Raw genomic sequence first — 21,675 nt, forward strand, 5'->3', positions numbered from 1 at the left:
ATAAAACTAAAAGCCATTTAAAGGTTTCTCTACAATTGTATGGCCATTTAAAGATTTCTCTATATTGGCATATTTGTATAAAACTAAAGGCCATTTAAAGGTTTCTCTATAATGGCATATTTGTATAAAACTAAAAGCCATTTAAAGGTTTCTCTATAATGGCATATTTGTATAGAACTAAAAGCCATTTAAAGGTTTCTCTATAATGGTATATTTGTATAAAACTAAAAGCCATTTAAAGGTTTCTCTATATTGGTATGTTTGTATAAAACTAAAAGCCATTTAAAGGTTTCTCTAAAATGGTATATTTGTATAAAACTAAAAGACCTTTTTTATATTTCTATACAACTAAAAGCCATTTAAAGGTTTCTCTATCATGGTATATTTGTATAAAACTAAAAGCCATTTAAAGATTTCTCTATAATGGTATATTTGTATAAAACTAAAAGCCATTTAAAAGGTTTCTCTACAATGGTATATTTGTATAAAACTAAAAGCCATTTAAAGATTTCTCTATAATGGTATATTTGTATAAAACTAAAAGCCATTTAAAGGTTCCTCTATAATGGTATATTTGTATAGAACTAAAAGCCATTTAAAGGTTTCTCTATAATGGTATATTTGTATAAAACTAAAAGCCATTTAAAGGTTTCTCTATATTGGTATGTTTGTATAAAACTAAAAGCCATTTAAAGGTTTCTCTAAAATGGTATATTTGTATAAAACTAAAAGACCTTTTTTATATTTCTATACAACTAAAAGCCATTTAAAGGTTTCTCTATCATGATATATTTGTATAAAACTAAAAGCCATTTAAAGATTTCTCTATAATGGTATATTTGTATAAAACTAAAAGCCATTTAAAAGGTTTCTCTACAATGGTATATTTGTATAAAACTAAAAGCCATTTAAAGATTTCTCTATAATGGTATATTTGTATAAAACTAAAAGCCATTTAAAAGTTTCTCTATAATGGTATCTTTGTATAAAACTAAAAGCCATTTAACGGTTACTCTATAATGGTATATTTGTATAAAACTAAAAACATTTCATGCCAGAGTGCTTTCTGTCGAATTTAGTCCTATTCTACTCTGTGTTTTAGAAGTTACTTAAATGTTTTTCTATTTCTAGTAATGGCAGAAATATTCAACAGCAGATCAGCACCAGTAGTACAACATTTGAAAGCCCTTCATATCAAAATCCTCTTTGAAAAATTTGGTCAAATTCTATTAACAAGTTGTGAGAAGATGTCGTTTGAAGGGTTTTCTAGTTTTAGGTTATGGTAGCAATATTTGATGGCACATCAGCATCATCTGTACAAAACTGAGGGCCCCTCATGTCAGGATGCTTTCTGTCTAACAAGGTTTAATTTTCTTCGGCAGTTTTTATAGGTTATCTTAAAGTTTATATTTTTAATAATGGTTGCAATATCTGATGGTATCATCAGAACAAAATTTGATGGTTTTAAATACACAATACATGAAATTACCACATTTCATAAGAGCAAGACTAAAAGTATGCATATCAATTTTCTTGCATTTGTTTAAATATAAAAGGATACTGACAGTGAAACCTTCCTTAGATGACACATCCATATACTGGACACTTGTCATAAAAGACATCATTTATGGATCCCATCTCTTATATTTATGATTATTCTGTGACTTCTATATACATTATACTTGTATAACAGATGTCAAATAAGGTTCCCTTCTCTTATATTTATGATCACTTTTATACCTCTATATGCAGAACACCTGTGAATAAAGGACATACTCATGTGTTCCTTCAGGTTTCCTTTATTTACAAGTTTCACTGCATACAAGAGTAAGATAATAAGTAAAACTGCTATGCTGCTGAAAAAATAATTTTGTTAGGGTTTGTTTCACATCTATAATTGGGACATATTTTATGACTACATTTCCACTTATTATATTTGCATTACAAAACCTTGAGTAGTTAATGACAATAATGACTATCAAAAATAATCTAAACTTTGCACTTATTTAATACACTGAACAATTCTTGACAAACCACATTATATATATATATAAGGTTTGGGCCTCTAAATATCGACCCAGGATATGAGATTTACTGTGCACACACACATGCATACATACAAAGTGAGAGGAGACAGAAAGACACAAGGACAGAGAAGATAAATAGACGTAAGTAAATTACACTAATCTGTGAGATTTCAGACATCCCCCATGGTGCAACAGATCTGTCAGGTGGGCAACAAACCAGAAACTTCTGAAGAAACCACTAAAAATAATGGATAAAATAAATTAATACCAACATTCCCTGTTGAATTGTTAAGATATTCCATTTTACAATTAAACTTGTACTATTTCACACACATGGAGTGTATGATCAGGGCTGTGTAGGGTCATGGTTCCTAAAAGAATAAACCAATCTTTCATAGTAAAATATGTTTCTTCGAAAATCCTTACACAATCATAACAACTTAGGAGAACTGCCAGTACCTCGAAAATCCAGCCCTCCCAGATATTACTTTTAGCTAAAAGGAGCTAAAAGTTGTTTGCCCACCTATTTAGCCTTCGGGCAGAGTGATCTCCCTTTACATATAAAACTTGGCAGCACAGTCTAAGAATATCCCAGCTATTAATGGAGCGGAGGGCATGCTCCATATGGATGTAAATGCAGGGAGGCTGAAAGGGTGTATGTTTATTATGATTGGGTAAATATTTTCAAAGAAACATATTTTACTAGGAAAAAGTGGTTTCTTCTTCAAATATGTTACCCAATCATAATATCTTAGGAGAATAGGTAAGAGGTGGAGGGAGGTACATCCCTGTCCCAGAGATACCTTAGGTACCGAGATAGCTTCTAGGCAACCTGACTGGTGAAGACTCCACCTGTTGGGGCACGGCTTCAAAAGGGACCCTCCTCCCCAAATAACCTTTAGCTCTCTTTAGCTAAAAGTTGCATCTGAGAGGGCTGGCTTTGCAAGGTAGTGGTAGTTCTCCTAACGTAGTATGATTGGGTAATGTGTTTGAAGAAGAAAGGGGGTCCAATATGATTTGCAGGATTTCTGAGACCCCATAAACCACATCCTGGCAGCATTTTATGTCTTAAACACACCATACATGTTATGCCAAAATATATAAAAACATGTTTGGTACTTTCTTTCTAATGAGAGGCTGTCAAAACATATTCAAATGCATAAACTGATCATGCCTCACAGTTTGATTGTATGTACAATTTATTACAATCACTACCACGGTTGTCCATTTACAACTTTACAAGTACCGTATATACAAATCACTATTTACGTGTGCAGTTATTGGGGAAGCTGATATATTTATACCTTCTGGGGGGAATTAAAACTAATTTTTGGAGTAAGTTATGTTTATTCAAAAATACTTACCTAATCATAATCCATTAATGAGAATATTCACTACCTTGCAAATCCAGCCCCACCCCAGCTAAAAAGGATGTTAACCATGTGTTTTGACATGTTTTAGCAATAAAAGTGCCAGTAAGCCATTTGCTTGGCAAGATACAAGTCAGATGAGAGTGCTCACCATTTGGATTAAGGGACTGGTGTAAAGTTCAATCAATCAACAGTCCCATCAATCATCACCGAGAACAGATATCATTTACTTGCTCTAATTACAGTTATCATTTACTTGATATAACTTTGCAAAAAGGCTGAGTAGTGAGATGAAATGTTAAGTACTATTGACCTTAGAACAGGCAATTGAGATGGCATTGATTAGCTTATTGTACAATGAAACAGACAATAAAAGTGCCAAAAATTCACCTACAATAACAACATAGAAAAATTCAGTAGGAAATATATTATACTTTTTTGAGAGTAGAAAACTCCTTAGGATCACTAAAACTGGTGAAAAGGGACAAAATGGAGTTATCTGCAAGGTCTCTTAAGAAAGCATCATGGCCAGGCATAAGTAGTAACTGACAACTTATGGGATCTGGAATCAACCCTCTAGCCAAGTGGAGAGAACTCTTGCCACACTTCCATATGAGCAAACTACAATAAGCCAAAAGACATGGTTAACATTTTTTGTGTGCTTGAGATGGCTGTATTTACAAGGTACTGGATGCTTTCCTAATGTATTATGATTGGGTAATGTATCTGAAAAAGATATAAAGAAATTTTTTTTATCAGAAAATGAATTAAACCAATGAAAACCTATACTTCAAAGACAATTGACCAAATAAAAATAAGTACAGTTAACCTTGTTGTAAACAGTCACCAGGTCACAATGGTCATTCTAATATCATCCCAGGAAGTTTCCAATACAAATGTCCTGTGTGTAATGGTCACCTGCCTTCTTCAGTCAGTAGTCAGATGTTTCCCAACCAATAGTGGTTTCTCCCTGCCTTAAGTGGACTCTGGAGTGTATCAACAGTGACCACTCTAAGTATGCAAATTCAACTTTTCTTTGATGTACAAGGTATTGTTTAGATAAAAGAATATCATGTGAATTGCTGTGTAAACATTCCTTATTTTGTTTGATTTTAATCATACTCTAGTCAAACTTGATGGTGTTAATGTGTGGAGTTTGAAGGTAGGACAGTGTTTATCCTCACAGAAGATGGTCAAAGTAATCTGTTTGCTGGATGGAGTGAAATTTAGTCATTTTATCACAGCAGAAACATTTATTTGACTGTTAATTAAAGACATCTTTGATGTAAAAAAAATCACCTTCAACAAAAGGTACGAGTTACATCCCTTCCATTAGGGTCTTGGGTCATTCAAAATTTTGACCTGTCTGTAACTGGTAAATCCAGATATCATTTTAGAACAGCTACAATCAAGCTTTGTTGTTGTTGTTCTGGGGTTTAACGCCATTTTCAGCACAAGATAGGCCATATATGGCAGCCAGTATAACTGGTGGAGGAAGAACCCTGGAAAACCCAGGAAAGAACCACCGACCCACGAGAAGCTACTGGCAGGCTCTCCCACGTACCCACGCTAGCCGAGCCTTGGACTCAAACATACGCAGACAGAGGTGAGATGGCAGTGATCCAGAACGGTGAGCGCTTTAGACCACTCGGCCACTCAGGGCCCCGCTACAATCAAGCACTATGTTTTACAATCATATGTAAGATGTCAGTCAGTTGTGATATTAGTGTTTTGTCATGACACACAAAACCATCTAAGATCAGTGATTATTTTAAGTCGGTGATGATTTAATTTATTGGATGGATTAAAATAGGCAGGATATAGTAACCTTGTCTAAACAAATCTGGGAGAGAACAAGATGTACAAACATATATTTTACAATTTTGTTCAATAATGCACATAAACCAATCTTGATAATCTATTATATAATAAGAATGATAGTGCTATTCAGTGTATGGTATTTGTTCAAAATCAATTTTGAACAGTAACCCTGTGTACTTAAGTCATCTGTATACAATAGTCAGTTTTGCCTTTTCCCATAGGTGCCTGATATTGACAAGTTTAACTGTGCACATCTATGATAATATTCATTTACAATGATGTGAAATCTGCTAAATAATTAAGATTTCTACCAACCTGCATTCTTTCAGCACCTGATGACTGTCAAATTCAAACACTGCAATCAGAATGTTGTCCAAGTCTCCCAACATTACATCGCTGCGGAATTCATCTAAGCAATCCTGTACGCACAGAAGATTATTTTAAAATTTCCACCCTTTGTTATAATTACAATGTTTAAAATCCAAAACGAACACACAATCCAAACTTCAAAAGTTTAAACAATTAATTGTCAGTCTGTACCTGTTTATCATCATCTATAGTACTCAATTCTGTAAGTTCATTTTGCGTAACACAACTCCATTTAATAGGCTGCATCAATTGCTTCCATGCTAAATGTTTACCCATGCAATTTAAGATAAAATTGTTTTCATGCTTTAGGTGTTACAGTTGAAACTTCAGAAGCAAGTGATTTTGTGGGGTTTAACACAAATTTCAGCACATGATAATCTGTAAATGTGAATGCCTTCGTGATCTGTAAATGTGGATGCCTTAGCGATCTGTAAATGTGGATGCCTTAGTGATCCATAAATGTGGATGCCTTAGTGATCTGTAAATGTGGATGCCTTAGTGATCTGTAAAGGTGAATACCTTACTGATCTGTAAATGTGGATGCCTTTGTGGTCTGTAAATGTGAATGCCTTAGTGATCTGTAAATGTGGATGCCTTTGTGATCTGCAAATGTGGATGCCTTAGTAATCTGTAAACATGGATGCCTTAGACCAATTGGGCACCCAGGCCCCTCTTCTTTGTAGCAAAAATAACACTAATATTCTTCATCCCATGAGAATCATGGGTCAAAAAGCAGGTTTAGAATCCTTTAAAAAAGTTCTTAAAATTTTGACAGAAAACCTAAATTTACATGAGTATCAAACTCCTTAAACTATTCTTAAAACAGGCTATTTCAAACTTTCATGCATGCATGCACTTTCATGCTAAAAATTTTTCAGCCATACAATTTCAACTGAACTTGAATAAATAAATGCTTTACTTAGTATTCCTTTCAAAAGGATACAGTATTTACATACATAATACATGAAGTTACCACATTTTATATCAGCAAAACTAAAATTATGCATATTGATTTTCTTGCATTTGTTTAAATAAAAATGAGATACTGAAACTTTTCTTTGATCACACTTCCATATACAAGACACTTGTTACAAAGGTTATCATTTATGGATTCTTTATCTCATATTTATAATAATTTTGCAACCTCTATATACAGGAAACTTGTCATAAGGACATCAATTCTCTTATATGTATAATCACTTTTTAATAACCTCTATATACTAAACACAGAAATGCCAACCTTGACGAGTCTGTCTCAGTAAGGCAGTTGATTTTTTTTCCATAAGATTGACCAGTTTTCAGTAAGGTGTAACAAAATATCAATAACTGCTATTGTAAAGCTGGAAAACAAAATTAAAAGTTTGACGCATCGTCGATAAACACTATGTTCAATTGAAACGTTTGTAAAGTACGTGCAGACTTTATTTAACACTAGTACAGTTGCACAAACTCAATGCAGCTTAACGGCTTGTTGCTATCTCTCAACTTGACATAATTCTTGGAAATTCTTTTCCACTGCACATGACAATGGCAATCATATCTCTTTCCAAGAGACATACTCAAATTGGCATGTGATGTCCAATAAACGTAATTGTGTACTTCCAGCTTTTATTCACAAGAATCTGAATTATTCTTCTGTGTTGATTATTAACACTTTTCTAGAAGCTTATTTTCCCTTTCGTCTTAAACATGCATCTCTTTCTGGACGCCATTTTAAAGAATTCTATAATCAACAGTTTGATCATGCAGACACTTATCATCAACAAATAGGTGCAGTTTAAAGTGTCTGGGGTTCTGCTGTAAAGCTAGTCTGGTACCCCGACTAATTTCACCAATTCTAAGATGAAACCTGGATCCAAATAAAACACGGATAACCAATTATCTGGGTTTTTCAGCAATCATCATTTTTCCATAGTTTTTGATAGCATGCCATAAGTCTGTATTTTAAGGGTAATTTTCGTAAGACTTACAGCAAAATCGTAAGAGTTAGCAGGTCTGTGAACACCTGTCTATAAAGAACATTTGTGTGTTCTTTCATTACATACAAGAGTAAGATAATAAGTCAAACTGTTACGCTGATGAAAAAATAATTTTGTTAGGGACTGTTTCACATATCTAATGAGAACATATTGTATGATTACATATCCACATATTTTTATATTTGCATTACAAAACCTTCAATAATTCATGAAAATAATGCCTATCAAAAATAATCTAAACTTTGTATTATTTAATACAATGAACACTTGCAGATAAGGCATAACTGATCAGCTTCTACATTATATATAGGCTTGTTTGGCCCCCTAATAATATATTTTGCTTATCAGAACAGTCATGTATGCTGATTAAATTACACTTATTTTGTATATCACCCATACAAAAAGACTATCTCTGGATGGTCACAGGAATGGTTGCTTTACATGGGGCTTGGTTTCACTCACCTGTGTGTAATATTGAAGGTCATCTGCCTTGACAGTTGGATTCTGATACAGAAGTTTGGAAATGAGCATGTGGTACCAAGTCTGACAGAGATCCTTCAGGTGTGAAAACACAGCATTGTCCCCACACAGGATCTGGGAAAAATAAAAGTTATATCATCTTAAAATTCAGTGCCAAACTTATAAAGAAAGCAAGTTTTTAGTAAATTATGTTTCTCGGAGAATACTTACCCTATCACATTAACGTTAGGGATATAAGCCTGCTACCTCTCGAATCCAGTCCTACTAAAAGACGAAAATTTGTCTTTTCAGTCTATCTCATATAGACCAAAGGGCAATAACTCTTGCCCCTTACCTCCCCTTGCCACCGCCAGGTGTCACTAGTTTTTTAAGCTGAGCGATATATATTATACAAGGATGCTTGCATAGTGGGGTGGTTGGGAGGGTTTTTAAGTAATGTGATCGGGTAAGTATTCTCGGAGAAACATAATTTACTAAAAATTTGCTTTCTCCTTCAAATACGTTCCCCGATCACATTAATGTTAGGAGAATAGGTAATAGGAGGAGGGAATGCTGAGCATCCTACCTCCACCCTGGGTACCTTCTAGGGAATGATGGCTGGATTCCCAATTTGAACGATAACCCGTTTTCCTGATTTCATCAGCAACACAGCCTAGGGTCCCGTGATATGTGACCCCTATATACGGTTAAGAAGATAGTTATTGAAATCTTCTTACCTACGAAATTTCACTGGCGAAGCTGATAGGCTGTGCTGATTGTTTTAAATGGGTCTGGTGGTCATCTGGGCTGCCGACACTGGACCTACCAGATTCAAGGTTTGCCTCTGCGAAGCCAAATCTCTGAGATAAAAACTGGAGAAGGTTGACTCTGCATGCCAGCCAACAGCTTCTATTATATCTCGGATTTAAACATTGCGTTTGAATGCAAGGCTCGCCGAGATTGCTCTAATCTCATGAGCTGTAATCAGAGTACGCTGAGCGTATAACCCACTTGAGACATGAAGCAAGGGCTTGAGGGGTGATATCCCATTTACCAGCTTTGACCGGAAGAAAGAGGTGCTTACATGTGTCCCAACACGCCTCTGTGCATTTTAAATAGTGCTTGAGTGCACAAACAGGATCTTGTATGGCTGTTGCTCTTGATTTATCTATGGAAGAAAGCGAGCGAATGATGATTCTTTGATTGCCAATGGATGGTAACCTATTTTTGGCTACAAAGCCTGGTTGCGTCAAGAGGACCACCGAACCATCTGATCTGAACTGAAGAAAGTTCGGGTCACTGGAAAGGGCATATAACTCGCTCACCCTGCATGTTGAAGCTAAGGCTATCAAGAAACATGTTTTGTATGATAGTAGTTTAACGAAGTGTGGGCTAAAGGTTCAAATTTGTCTGAATTGAGCCATGTTAAAACCCAGGACAGATTCCATTTTGGAAACAGGGTGAGGGATTTTGGTCGATTGAAATCAAAATTGGCTAAAAGATCTGATAGATCTTTGTTATGCCCAATATCACATCTACCATGAAGGTGGAATGTGTCTGATATCATGGAGCGGTAGCCTTTGATAGTAATTGGGGCCAACTGTTTCTCCTCGAAAAGCCAGAGAAAAAAGTCGGCCAGTTGAGGGATTGAGACACTCAAAGGGACGATGTTATTGATATGGCACCAGTCCCTGAAAACATGCCACTTTCCCTCGTAAGCCTTCAGAGTGAAGGGCCTTCTTGTTCTTGAGATTCTCTCCACAATCGAAGGTTTAAACTGTTTGTCTCGCAAGGCTGTCTGGACAAGAGCCAAGCGTGAAGAAGAAGATGGTCTGGGCAGGGGTGGAACAACCGTGACCGCGGTTGTTTGAGAAGATTTGGGCTGGTTGGAATCTTCCTGGGTAGATCTATCGCTAGATCGAGTAGATCGGTGACCCAGGACTTGTTCCATCTGAGAGGGGCAATCAGAATCATCCAACAGTTCTGACCCTTTAACCTCTAGATTATTTTTGGTACCAAAACCGTGGGAGGGTAGGCGAAAGTCCACAACCCCTCCCAGCTGATTGACAGAGCGTCCACGGCCCAAGCCTCTTGGTCTGGAACCGGAGAGACGAAGGTGGGCAACTTGCGATTCCACCTTGTCGCAAAAAGATCGATCATCGGACGCCCCCAAAGTGTGCAAATCCAAAGAAAGACTGATTGATGGAGTGACCATTCCGTGTGAATGACTTGACCTTTCCTGGATAGAGTGTCGGCCAAGACATTGAGTCTGCTGGGAATGTGTCTGATTTGTACGTTGATGTGGAGGTTGTCGCACCAACACTGAAACTGCCAGATCAGAATGCACAGGTCAGTGATTTGGTGCCCCCTTGTTTGAGGAGGTAAGTCACCACCACAGAGTTGTCTGACATAATGAGGACAGTTTTTCCTGAGAGTTGATCCTTCCAGAAATGAAAGGCATTGATGACAGCCCTCATTTCTAAAAGGCTGATGTGGAAAGGCCTCTCCCCTGGCTCCCACGTGCCGCTGACTGTAGCGAAGTCCGGCAACAGATGGGCACCCCAACCGTAGGTACTGGCGTCGGTACATACCGTTATCTCCGCTTGGAGCATCTCCAGAGGAATCCCCGTGGACAGCCAACCGGGTTTGTGCCACTGATGCAAGAATGATCGTATCTCGGGCATGATCTTTATTGTTTGATTGAGGGGACTTGAAAAGGGGAACCATTGTGCCAGTAACGTCATTTGTAAGGGACGCATACAAAGACAGCCAAGAGTGATCAAGTCTGCCGCCGCAGTGAATAATCCGAGGAGTTGCAAGAATTCTCTCACTGAAATCCACGTCCTGTTGGAAACGGACTCGACGAGTTCGATGATCCGAATTATGCAATCGCGAGGAAGCCGTACCAGATTCAGATCGGTGAGAAACTCCATACCCAGATGGACAAAACGCTGGGATGGACGGAGATTGGACTTTTTCCAGTTCACGAGAAAGCCTAGATGATCTAAAAGTGCTAAAAGATCATTTCTGCCTTTGAGCAGAATAGAACTTACCATATGTTTCTGGAGGATGTCATCCAAGTACACTGCCTTCCCTGTAGATGAAGTCGAGCTGAACAGGGTGACGACGCAATCAATAACCCTGGTAAAAGCCCAAGGGTTGATGTTGAGGCCAAAGGGTAGGACCTGGAACTGATAAACCGCGTTGCGGTAAGCGAATCGGAGAAATTTCCGTGACGCGGGGTGGATAGGGACATGAAAATATGTGTCGGTCATATCTAGACTGATGGCATACTCGTCCCGCCGAATGGAAAGACTGATTGATCTCGCCGTTTCCATCTTGAATTTCGATGGTAAAATGTATTGGTTGAGGCGACTCAGGTCAATGATCAGCCTCAACTTGCCATTTGCCTTCTGGATAAGAAACAGCCTGGAATAAAAACCTGGCGATTGCGTTTTTTCTTCTTCTCACAATCTCCACCGCAGGTTTTACTATGAGCGACCGTATCTCCTGTTGTAGAAAGGTATCCTTCTCCCGATCGGACGGTACGTCCGTGAAGAGGGGAGAGGAGGACAGGGGAGGGGGTTGGATAAATGAAATCCGAAGCCCCTCTGAAATGACCTGGATCACCCAATCGTTCTGAGGAAAAAAGGTGGTCCAGTGGTCCTGAAATTGCAGGAGGTGGCCGCCCACAGGTAGGCTGTCCATGGGTGGTGGGGAGGGTATGTCAACTTTTAGAGTTAGGAGGTTTGAAGACGGAGAAACTTTGTTTCTTACTGCCTCTGTATGGTTGCCTCCTAGCTTGATTAGACTGTTGTCTCCTGGCATTGGGTTGGGATCTATACTGCACATTTGATTGTAAGGATCCCTTGTCCCTGGTCCGCCAATCATCCCTCCGCTGTGGCAGGGGCTGATTTTTTCTAAATGCCTGTGATGGTTGGGCGGCGAGTTGGAGGGGCAGTTCCTGAACTGCCTGCTTCCGAACTTCTTCAATTTCTTTTTTTTCCTCCAAAGAGTAAAGGCGACCCAAACTAAGTCATCCATAAAGCCATAGTATGATGGGGCTTGAGCGATGTGGACCACAGACATGCGTCACGTCGTATCAGGTCTAAGTTGGCAGAAGCAGTCAACGCATTAGCCATGGAATGGTGAGCTGCCCTGTTAATAACTCTAGCAATCCAGGCCGTCGCTTCCCAGGCGTGGTCACTGTCGGATTTTTCTGGGAGTCGGAAAATGGCTAAGCGACTACGTTCCGGACTAGCTTTGACGTGGCATGGAACACATTTTTGTCCACTTTGTAAAACCGTGGAGTGGACATGTGAACTGCTGCCATATTTTTTTTTTTTGGTCCAGGGCCGGAAGATCTGTACTGAAGGCATCTAAATGAGTTTTGTACAAGCGACACTAGAACGTCGCTGGTACTTGGCTTTCTGAAAAGAATGCCTTAGCATTCCCCGGATCACCTATTCGTCCTGATAGACGATCACTGAGCTCCTTAATTTTTGCTGACTGGGGAAGGAGCTGGAAGGACGGCGTCTCTTCCTCCCCGTCAAGATCTACAGACGCCTTAACTTTGTAGTCTTGAGTGGCGGTAGGAAGTGGAGGGCATTCTGAAGTTGCCAACACCCTATAAATTTCTTCCACTGCCGCCTTGAAGCCAAACTCAGTCCGTTCCATGGTTGGATCTGTGTACGGCTGATTTGCAGGAGTTTCGTCACCCTCACTGTGTGCAGAGTCGTGTTCTGGAATAGCTTGCATCTCTGGATAGAGCATACCAGGTGCCATAGATGACGCGATTCCGTCATCCTTGACACTGTCACTAACTCTCCCTTGTGGATAAGCCGTGAACATATGGACGGATGGCCCTGCCGGCTGGTTTGTCTGGCTTGTGGTCGGCCTGAATGTTGGCAACGGTCCTGCTATCACCGGTACCGGCTGCTCCAATGGCCTGGCTGGACAGACAGATTTCTCACTAAAATCTCCGCCATAGTATTGGTATGTTGCCGACGGTACAGCTTGATGGACGGATTTATCACTAAGATCCCCGTAAATCATATCTGGTCGGACCGTTTTAGCAATAGGGTCCCCATGCTGGTACAGCTGGACGGCCGATGACGTAGAGGTTGTATAATGAAATGGATCCAATGGATCCGGTAAAAACCCCATGCGTCCTGACTTACAGGCCCGAAAGCCATGCTCGGACATGCGGGGGGACTTACGCCCACTGGGCAGCCTAAAATTGGGGGAACATTCCCCCAAAGAGTCAGAAAAAGCCATGGAAGCGAGCGAGGGAAATAAGGGTAATATCTGGCCTGATGTCAATAGCTGTGTCGTCGTTTCCTGGACCAAACGACGCATCTGTTCAAAGGTGGACTGTTGTACCCTGTCAACATTATTTTCCTCCATTGCCGCTGATGTTACTGTGGCTGACGGTTGCAAACGACGAACTTTAGGTGGAGGGGGGACCCCAACGTCCTCCACTCCCTTTTTCTGCCTTCTGGACTATATCAGCCCACATTTGCTCTATCCAAGTATTACACACGCTGCATGGTATAGATGATGTACACTTGGTACATAAAATACAAGAGTCATGGTTGTCTTCTTTTGCTTTGAACTTTTTGCATTTCATGCATTTGGTTGACATTTCTACTGAAACGACACAAGAAAAGAAAACAAAGCACAAATTAGCAATTCAGCATGTTATTAATTCGCTAATACCACAACCGTTACTAACAGAGTAAGCGAAATTAGTCAATGTCACGTTAACTCTTAATTGACAACACGAGTTCAGCTATAGCGTGTGTAACATGGTCTTCAGTAGACGAAATCCGTAAGGGTGACAAAGTCACTTAATTTTGAAAAAAATTGTTAAAATAATGTATATAACCTGTAGAAGAATGAGTGTCCAACGCAATAAATCCAAATTTAACTTCGGATGGTCCAATTTAACGCTAAGATGGCTTGGATTGTTTGGAGGTATAATGTACGTGTTATCAGTACAAGCGAAGCTTAAAAGCTAGTGACACCTGGCGGTGGCAAGGGGAGGTAAGGGGCAAGAGTTACTGCCCTTTGGTCTATATGAGATAGACAGAAAAGACGAATGTTCGTCTTTTAGTAGGGCTGGATTCGAGAGGTAGCAGGCTAATATCCCTAATGTTAATGTGATCGGGGAACATATTTGAAGGAGAAAAAAAAAAACGCATTACTTCAGAGTGCTGGAGGAAAAATATGAAACATAATTGCTTTTAAAAGACCTTTGCTTTTACAATGATTGCAGTACTCCAAAACAATGTATAGGTAATTTATAGGTAATTCTTTGTACTAACACCATGTTATGTTAATACATCAAAAACAGTTATGATTTTGACATTCATTTACTTAAACATTTCTACATAATTATTTTCTAAATGTTCATTATTATGTTACTATGTTAGTAGGTAAAAGTACAAAAGTTTACATGCAGAAGAATACTGTTATTCTGAACATAAAAAATATACATGAACATTTCTTTAAAGCAATTTTCACATGAAAACTCTGTGAACACACAAATTTCAATATCCAGCTCTGAAAAATACTAACTACTGATGGTAGAGAAGTAAAGAATAAAACTGAAAACAGATGAACAGATGGATATCATACCATAATATTCTATGCCTTGTGGCATGTGTAGAAAAAATAATATTAGTTAATAAATGTTATTTAATGAGAATCACCCTTGCAACAGTTTCTAGATGTTTATTGGTGGCAAAGTCTCCTTCCTCCAACCTCCTCTCACAGTCTTCCCTCCAGTGCCTCCATTTCATCTCAAACTCAGACAAAGAGCTGCCTCGGTAATTTGACTGCTGTAAGGTAAACAAAATAATATTCATTTTAGTGAACTCACCTGAAAATATCTCATGTTATATGTCCCTAATTCAATCTTACAAAAAAGGATTCCTTGTACTCCAAAGCTAAAAAAAAGTAGGATTTGTTCATTCTATAAGTAGCACAGTAAGTTCAGCACATGCAAGACTGAAAATAAGGCCCCAGATCCACTGGTCCGGAATCAGTGGGCCCTGGATACTAACAACTCCTGAAGATATTGTGGCAGGTATCTAAACTTTAATAAACGATCTTGTAAATGTATTTATCTATTTTCTATTATCTATTTTTAGACATCAATATTATGTTAAATGTACCTACACATCGTAACACACTGATTTGTTCAAATAAGTGATTATAGCAGATAAATTTTAAAAAAATGAACACCAGCATTTTATTTTGTGATTTTTACTGCAAATGATGACCCATAACCATCTTTCTTCTTTTCAACACCACCATTATTTACTGTTGGTGATTTCCTAATTTGAAATGTGGATAAATCCAACTTGAAGTGACTCATATTCAGTCATTCACCTTGTGACCTTCACAAGTTTCTGCAACTCAAAGTATGAACAAAATCCATCAATGAATTTAGGAAAAGTAAACAAATGAAACGAAGTACATTGTATGCTCGCCATGTGGTAAATAGTGGGATTATACTTTTTGTGTAAACCCCTTTTTCACAAGTCAGCTACCTGACCCTTTGAATCCACAATAAACATGTGTCTTCCTTGTCTTAAATGCAAGTCATCGACAACAGGACGTCTGTATAACGGTCATTTTGTCCAAAAATTACAAAGTAACCAACTACTGCATTTTGTCCCATTACAATAAAATAGCAATGGCAGTTATTAGGCAACTTTGTCCCAAAAACATTAGATTTCATTTTAGCACATTTATCAAGATGATTACTGACCTGAGTGTAATAAGTGTACTAAATTTACTAATATAAAACCTGCTTAAACATACTTAATGAAAAGAAGTGTTATTCAAAGATATTTCAAATGACATTCTCCAAGCAATGAAATGGTGTCTGACAGTTTACAACTTGTGTCACTATACCTTTTCAACAACAAATTAAACCATCTGCAAATGTGTAGACAAACTTGTATAATAATATATCATCTTAGCGCCCATTTTTAATTTTAATATTTGTTGCATGAAAAATAAATCTGGTCCATGTTGGTGATTATGGTTCAATTCTGGAATAATCTGACCATTGGAGAAAAAAATAGGTGTCTATCTTATCTCAAAGGCAAAGTATTTACAAACATTGGTCACACTACCTGGAGTACAAATCAAGTTATTGTGTGGAACGTTTTCTTTCTTACAGTCCCTGTGACCATGACCATGATTTTGTGAATCAAAAATGAATAGGTTTCATCCCTGCCTCAAATGCAAGATACTTACAAAGTCTGATAATGGCAGGTGGTGAGGAACTTGTGCTATTGTGCAGAAATGACATAAAGAACTGACACAAGGCAAGGCAAACTTCAGAACATGATGAACTCTGCCTTATGGCAGGCATGTAAAAACTTAAACCAAAGTATTAACAAATAATTTTTGTAATGACTGTGACCTTTCCCCCAAGGTCAAAGGATGACTGAGCATGTTATAGAATGGTCTTAATTTCATAATGATCAACACAAGCATGAACCAATCCATCAAATAAAACAAATTTCATCAAAACTTCAGTTCAATTTTTTTATGATGGTGACCTTGACCCAAGGTAAAGCATGTATTGGAATGAATTTTCTTAACTTTGAGTTGATTGATAGCAAATATGATGAAAATCTATCAAGGGGTTTAGGAAATATATGCCAATATAAAACTTTAACCAAAACCACAACTGTTGGTGATGCCACAAAAAGGTTATGCTATGTCTTGCTTTCCCACTAACATGTGATCAAAAACAAAACTGTTGATGGCAAATATGTCCCTGCTATTGTAAAATGTGTTGTTAGCAATAAGTTCAGTATGGCCTATGGTGCTTTTTATAATATGACACCTGCTGTATACACTCTGATATCATTTATAGAAGCCCCCGAATCCTCTAATCAAGTCACAATTAGACCGATATTAGTCACATCAAGGATATCCTGAATCTCTTTAATTAAACATTTATTCTATACAATGGAAATGAAGATATAAATACCATCATTTGGATAGGTCATCATCAGGATAATATCTAGGAAACACTATTGAAGGATACATGATAAAGTCTAAAAAAATTGTGCCAAACATCAAATTCACAATTCACCATGCATCATACCTTTCATGTTACATTGTTCCCTTATCAAAAACATAGCTTTTTTTAAGGGCCTCTACAGTTTTAGTTACAAAACTGAATCCGCATCATGCCATTATAACAACAAAGTACAATCTGTTCAATGCCTGATCAATGGCATTTTTCGCTCATGAAGCCTATTTAGGATCATAGTAAAAATGGAGATAGTAGGAAACACTAACCGAGCATAATGGCATCTTCCTTAATAATTCTTCCATGCTCTGGAAGCTCTCTGTCTGTCTGGCATGGTGTCGTGCCAGCATGCTCTTTACCTTTTCCACCTCACCCTGGAGAATCAGCCGGTATATCTGCAATAAAGAATAGAAAGCTTAAACTGTGGAATAACATGTTTAGTCCTCATATCAATATGTTGTAACATCTTTGTCATATATTAACAGCTGTTTCCAGTGTATCAGTGTGATGTAACATATTTGTCATAACACATATCAAAAACCATCTCCAATGTATCGGTGTGATGTAACATATTTATCATATCACATATATCAACAGTCATCTCCAAGGTATCAGCGTGATATAATTTTCTTTAAAATCTCCGATTAGTCCAAGACACATCTTCTCAACTCTGGCAATAGCTGTCTTGGTGACGAAAATATGCATGAGATGAGACAATAGTGGCAGGGGTTTTTTCTTCTATTTTTTTAACTAAAAACCAAAATTCAAATTTGTAAATAAACTGTAAAAACCATATATCTGAGTATTTTCCAATATAATGACCTCTACCAGGCATCATATCCATAATTAGAATAATTACATTTTATGAAATTATTTGGGTGTACAAAGATTTATGGTGTATTCGGACAAAAAAGTATTAGCCACAGCAGGGAGTTGCTTGGGTTGTCCCAGTAAGTGGCAAGAACAAGCATACATCATAGTGTGTACAGTGCAATGGCAACATGGATCCAATCTATCATCATTTTTTTGTAGACTATAAAAAAATTTGTTGTAGTCTTGCCAAGCCTTGCTTTTCTATGTCACTGATTCATTAATACATTGATAGCTGATATTATTCTGGTACATTGTATTGATTACTAGAACAATAGCTTATACAACTAATTATCAAAGAAAAACACCTGCATTGGCAGCTAATCTTGAGCATAGTAAAGGATGAAATGATGTTGATTTTTTGGAGAATTACTTTCAAAAAGCAAATTTTTGTTGTAAACTATGCTCCTCAGAGAACCTTACCCAATCACAATATCAGCAAAAAATCTCCACCAACTCTAGAATGTAGCCCTCCCGAAATGAAAAATAATTGTTTTCGTCCATATGCCATATAGACAAAGGGAGGAAACTCTTATCCATTACCTCCCCTTAACATCACTAGCTGGCTACCAATCAACCAGATATAAACCAGTCTTGAGTGGAGTGACACGCCAGTTAGAAATGCTTGCATCTACAGGGGCAAGGGAGGTTTTTACAGTAATATGATTGGTAGGTATTCTGAAAGAAATATAATGTATTAAACAATTTGCTTTTTCCTTTGAATACATTCCCTAGTAAGATTACCATTAGGTATGAGAGTAGGTAATCGTAGGAGAAAATGCTGAGCATCCTACCTCTACTACTGGCACCCTCTGAGAGAAGAATGGCTGGACCTTTCCTAATAAGAGAGCAGTACAACTGACAGTCATGTAACCCATGATGACCATACATGAATAAGAAGAAAATAATGAATACTTACTGATAGAAATTCCAAGATAAATGTACTAAAAGTGCTAAATCCATGTCAGTGAGGAAGCTGTGTTGAAGCTGGGCCTGGTGGTCATCTGGGCTGAAGCCAATGGACCCACCAGATTCAATTCTTGTCTCTGTAAAGCTAGATCATAGAGATGAGAAGATTTATTGGGCATTCTAGTCAACAGTTTTTCTTGTGTCTTGGATTGAAATGTTACCGTCAAATATGAACCAGCAGAGATCACTCTAATCTCAATGAGCTGAAATTGTCACGAGGCATATCTGATCTTTTGAGACTATTGCCCATTTCAGTCGTGATGCTTGGTCTAGCGGGATTATATCCTCTCACCTGGCCTTCACCGGAAGAAAGCAATGTCATGCCCCACAACTTTTCTCCATGTGCATGGCACAGACCCAAAATCCCTCCCAACTTACTGCATTCCCTGCACAACCCAAGCTTCATGATTGGCTCCTGAGGCACAAAGGTGAGCACTTTATGATTCCACCTTGTTGCAAAAATGTCTATCATTGAATGCCACCTCAGCCAACAAAAGGCTGACTGATGAATGGACCAATCAGTATGAAGGATCTGGCTTCTCCTTAACAGTTAGTCAATCAGGCCACTGAGTCTACTGGGAATAAGTCTGACCAGAAGGTTATATTTAGCCGGAAGCACAAGTGCAGAAACTTCCAAACCAGAATGCACAGGCTGGATGATTTTCTTCTCTCCCACAATCTAGATCATAACCACTGAGTTGTCCAACACGATAAGGGTAAGTTTCTAAACAAGTTAAACCTTCCTGAAATGAATAGTGTTGACAACAGCCTTTCCAGCAATTTGATGAGAAGCATGGCATCATGTGGGTTCCTTAGTCATAAGAATTGCCAACTAGACATACTGTAACTTTCTGTTTGGACTTTTCCAGAGGGATTTCTGCCATTTTTCAATTTTTGCTGTGCCAATGATGCAGGAATACTACTACTTGGGTCATGATTATAACTTGTCGATTGAGCTGACAGGAAAAAGGGCTCCATAGGACAAGCAAGGCCATCATTAAAGACTGCATGAAAAGGCAGTAAAGAAGCCACTTTGAGCAAACTGAGGGAGGAATTGCTAAACAAAAAGTCTCCTGCTTTAGCCCACTCTCTGTTGGAAATCCACTCTATGAATTTAATAGTCCACAACAAGCATACATGTGGGAGAAAGACAAGATTGATGCTGAAAAAAAATTCCATGCCCAGGTGGACAAAATGCTGGGATTGGTTGAGATCCTACTCTTCCCAGTTCACTAAAAAGCCTACAAGACCTAAGAGGGACTGAGAATCATTCCAAACATTTAAAAAAAAATTGAACTTACCACATGTTTTTGGAGGATGCTGTAAAGATATGGCTCAGCCATGGCTAATGAAGTTGACTCAACGAGTCAAAGCCCAAGGACTGATACTGAATGGAAGTGCATGAAATTGATGTATTCTTCCTTGGTAGGCAAACCAAAGGAAGCTAGGTGAACAGGGGTTCGAAAATATGTGTTAGTCAGGTCTAGACTGACTGCAAATTCGTCCCTTTTAATTGAAAACCTGGCTGATTTTGCCATTTTAATTTTGAACTTCAGTGTGGCAATGTATTTGTTGAGCCAGCTGAGGTCAATGACCAGCCAGAGATTTCTACGGGTTCTGGGCATTACAAAAAGACTGGAGTAAATACTGCCTGCTGAAACATTAATGACCAGATCTTTTAGTGAAGCATGGGTTAGGGGCTTGAACTTACTTGAGTTGAGCCACATTAGAACACAGGACAAGTTCCATTTGGGAAACAATGTTATGGATTTTGGTCACTGGAGATCAAAACTGGCTAAAAGATCAGAAAGGTCTTTATCATACCCCGATGTCATATCTGCCATGATGTTGGAATGTGTCCAATATCATTGATCAATAGCCTTTGATAGTGATCGGGGCCAACTGTTTCTCCTCAAAGAGCCAGAGAAAAAAAGTTGCCAAACTGAGGGAATGACACATGCAAAGGGACAATGTGATGGACCTAGCACTAGTCCCTAAGCACATGCCACTTCCCCTCGTTAGCCTTAAGAATGGAGGGCCTTCTTGCTCTTGAGATTCTCTCCACAATCGAAGGTTTGAATTGTTTGTCTTGCAACACTGTCCTGATAAAAGCCAAGTGTGTTGAAGATGGTCTGGGCAAAGGTGGAACACCCTTGACTGTGGTTGAATAAGTAGATTCAGGTTGGCCAGGATCTTCTGGGTAGATAGAGTAGGTCGGTGGCCCAGGACTTGTCCCACCTGAGAGGGGCAATCAGAATCATCTTGCAATTCTGACCCCGTAACTTCTGGATTATTCTTGGCATCAGGATTGGGGGGGGGAGTAGGCAAAGGCCCACAACCCCTCCCAACTGATTGACAGCATATCCACAGCACAAGCTTTTTGGTCTGGAACTGGAAAATCACAGATGTGCAAATTTTCCACCTTGTTGCAAAAAAGATCGATCATCAGGTGGCGCAGATTCAGGAGAAAACTGATGGGTCGAGAGATCATTCCATGTGAAGGACTGGGTTGGGTGATTTGGTGCCCCTGTTTGAGTGTGTGTGTGTGTGTGTGTGAGAGATTTGGATTTTTAACGTAGCTTTAACAATTTTTCAGTCATATTGCTATGATGTCTGCAGTGTGACAGTTTATAGTGATGTCTAGCACTGCGGCATCATGCCGCTAACATGAAGCATGATGTCCCACCCAGTCACATTATCCTGACACCAGGCCGACCAGTCCTAACACTAACCTCTTAATGCTGAGTTCC

The 21,675-nt window shown here is 38.5% G+C and overlaps 1 protein-coding gene across 1 annotated transcript in view; it reads right to left on the bottom strand.

Moving 5' to 3' along the window:
* LOC149803228 (nuclear pore complex protein Nup85-like) overlaps nt 1-21,675 on the bottom strand; it is a 101,207-nt gene that overhangs the window by 47,523 nt on the left and 32,009 nt on the right. The window contains exons 8-12 of the mRNA XM_089952859.1: nt 17,356-17,481; nt 14,739-14,867; nt 8,029-8,160; nt 5,534-5,637; nt 2,182-2,265 (exon numbers count right to left, since the gene is read on the bottom strand). Of these exons, the coding sequence (XP_089808985.1) occupies nt 2,182-2,265; nt 5,534-5,637; nt 8,029-8,160; nt 14,739-14,867; nt 17,356-17,481 (575 nt within the window). The remainder of the gene's footprint in view (nt 1-2,181; nt 2,266-5,533; nt 5,638-8,028; nt 8,161-14,738; nt 14,868-17,355; nt 17,482-21,675) is intronic.

This window comes from Sinohyriopsis cumingii, chromosome 3 (assembly GCF_028554795.1).
Source record: "Sinohyriopsis cumingii isolate HCF-2022 chromosome 3, ASM2855479v2, whole genome shotgun sequence".
Lineage (NCBI taxonomy): Eukaryota > Metazoa > Mollusca > Bivalvia > Unionida > Unionidae > Sinohyriopsis > Sinohyriopsis cumingii.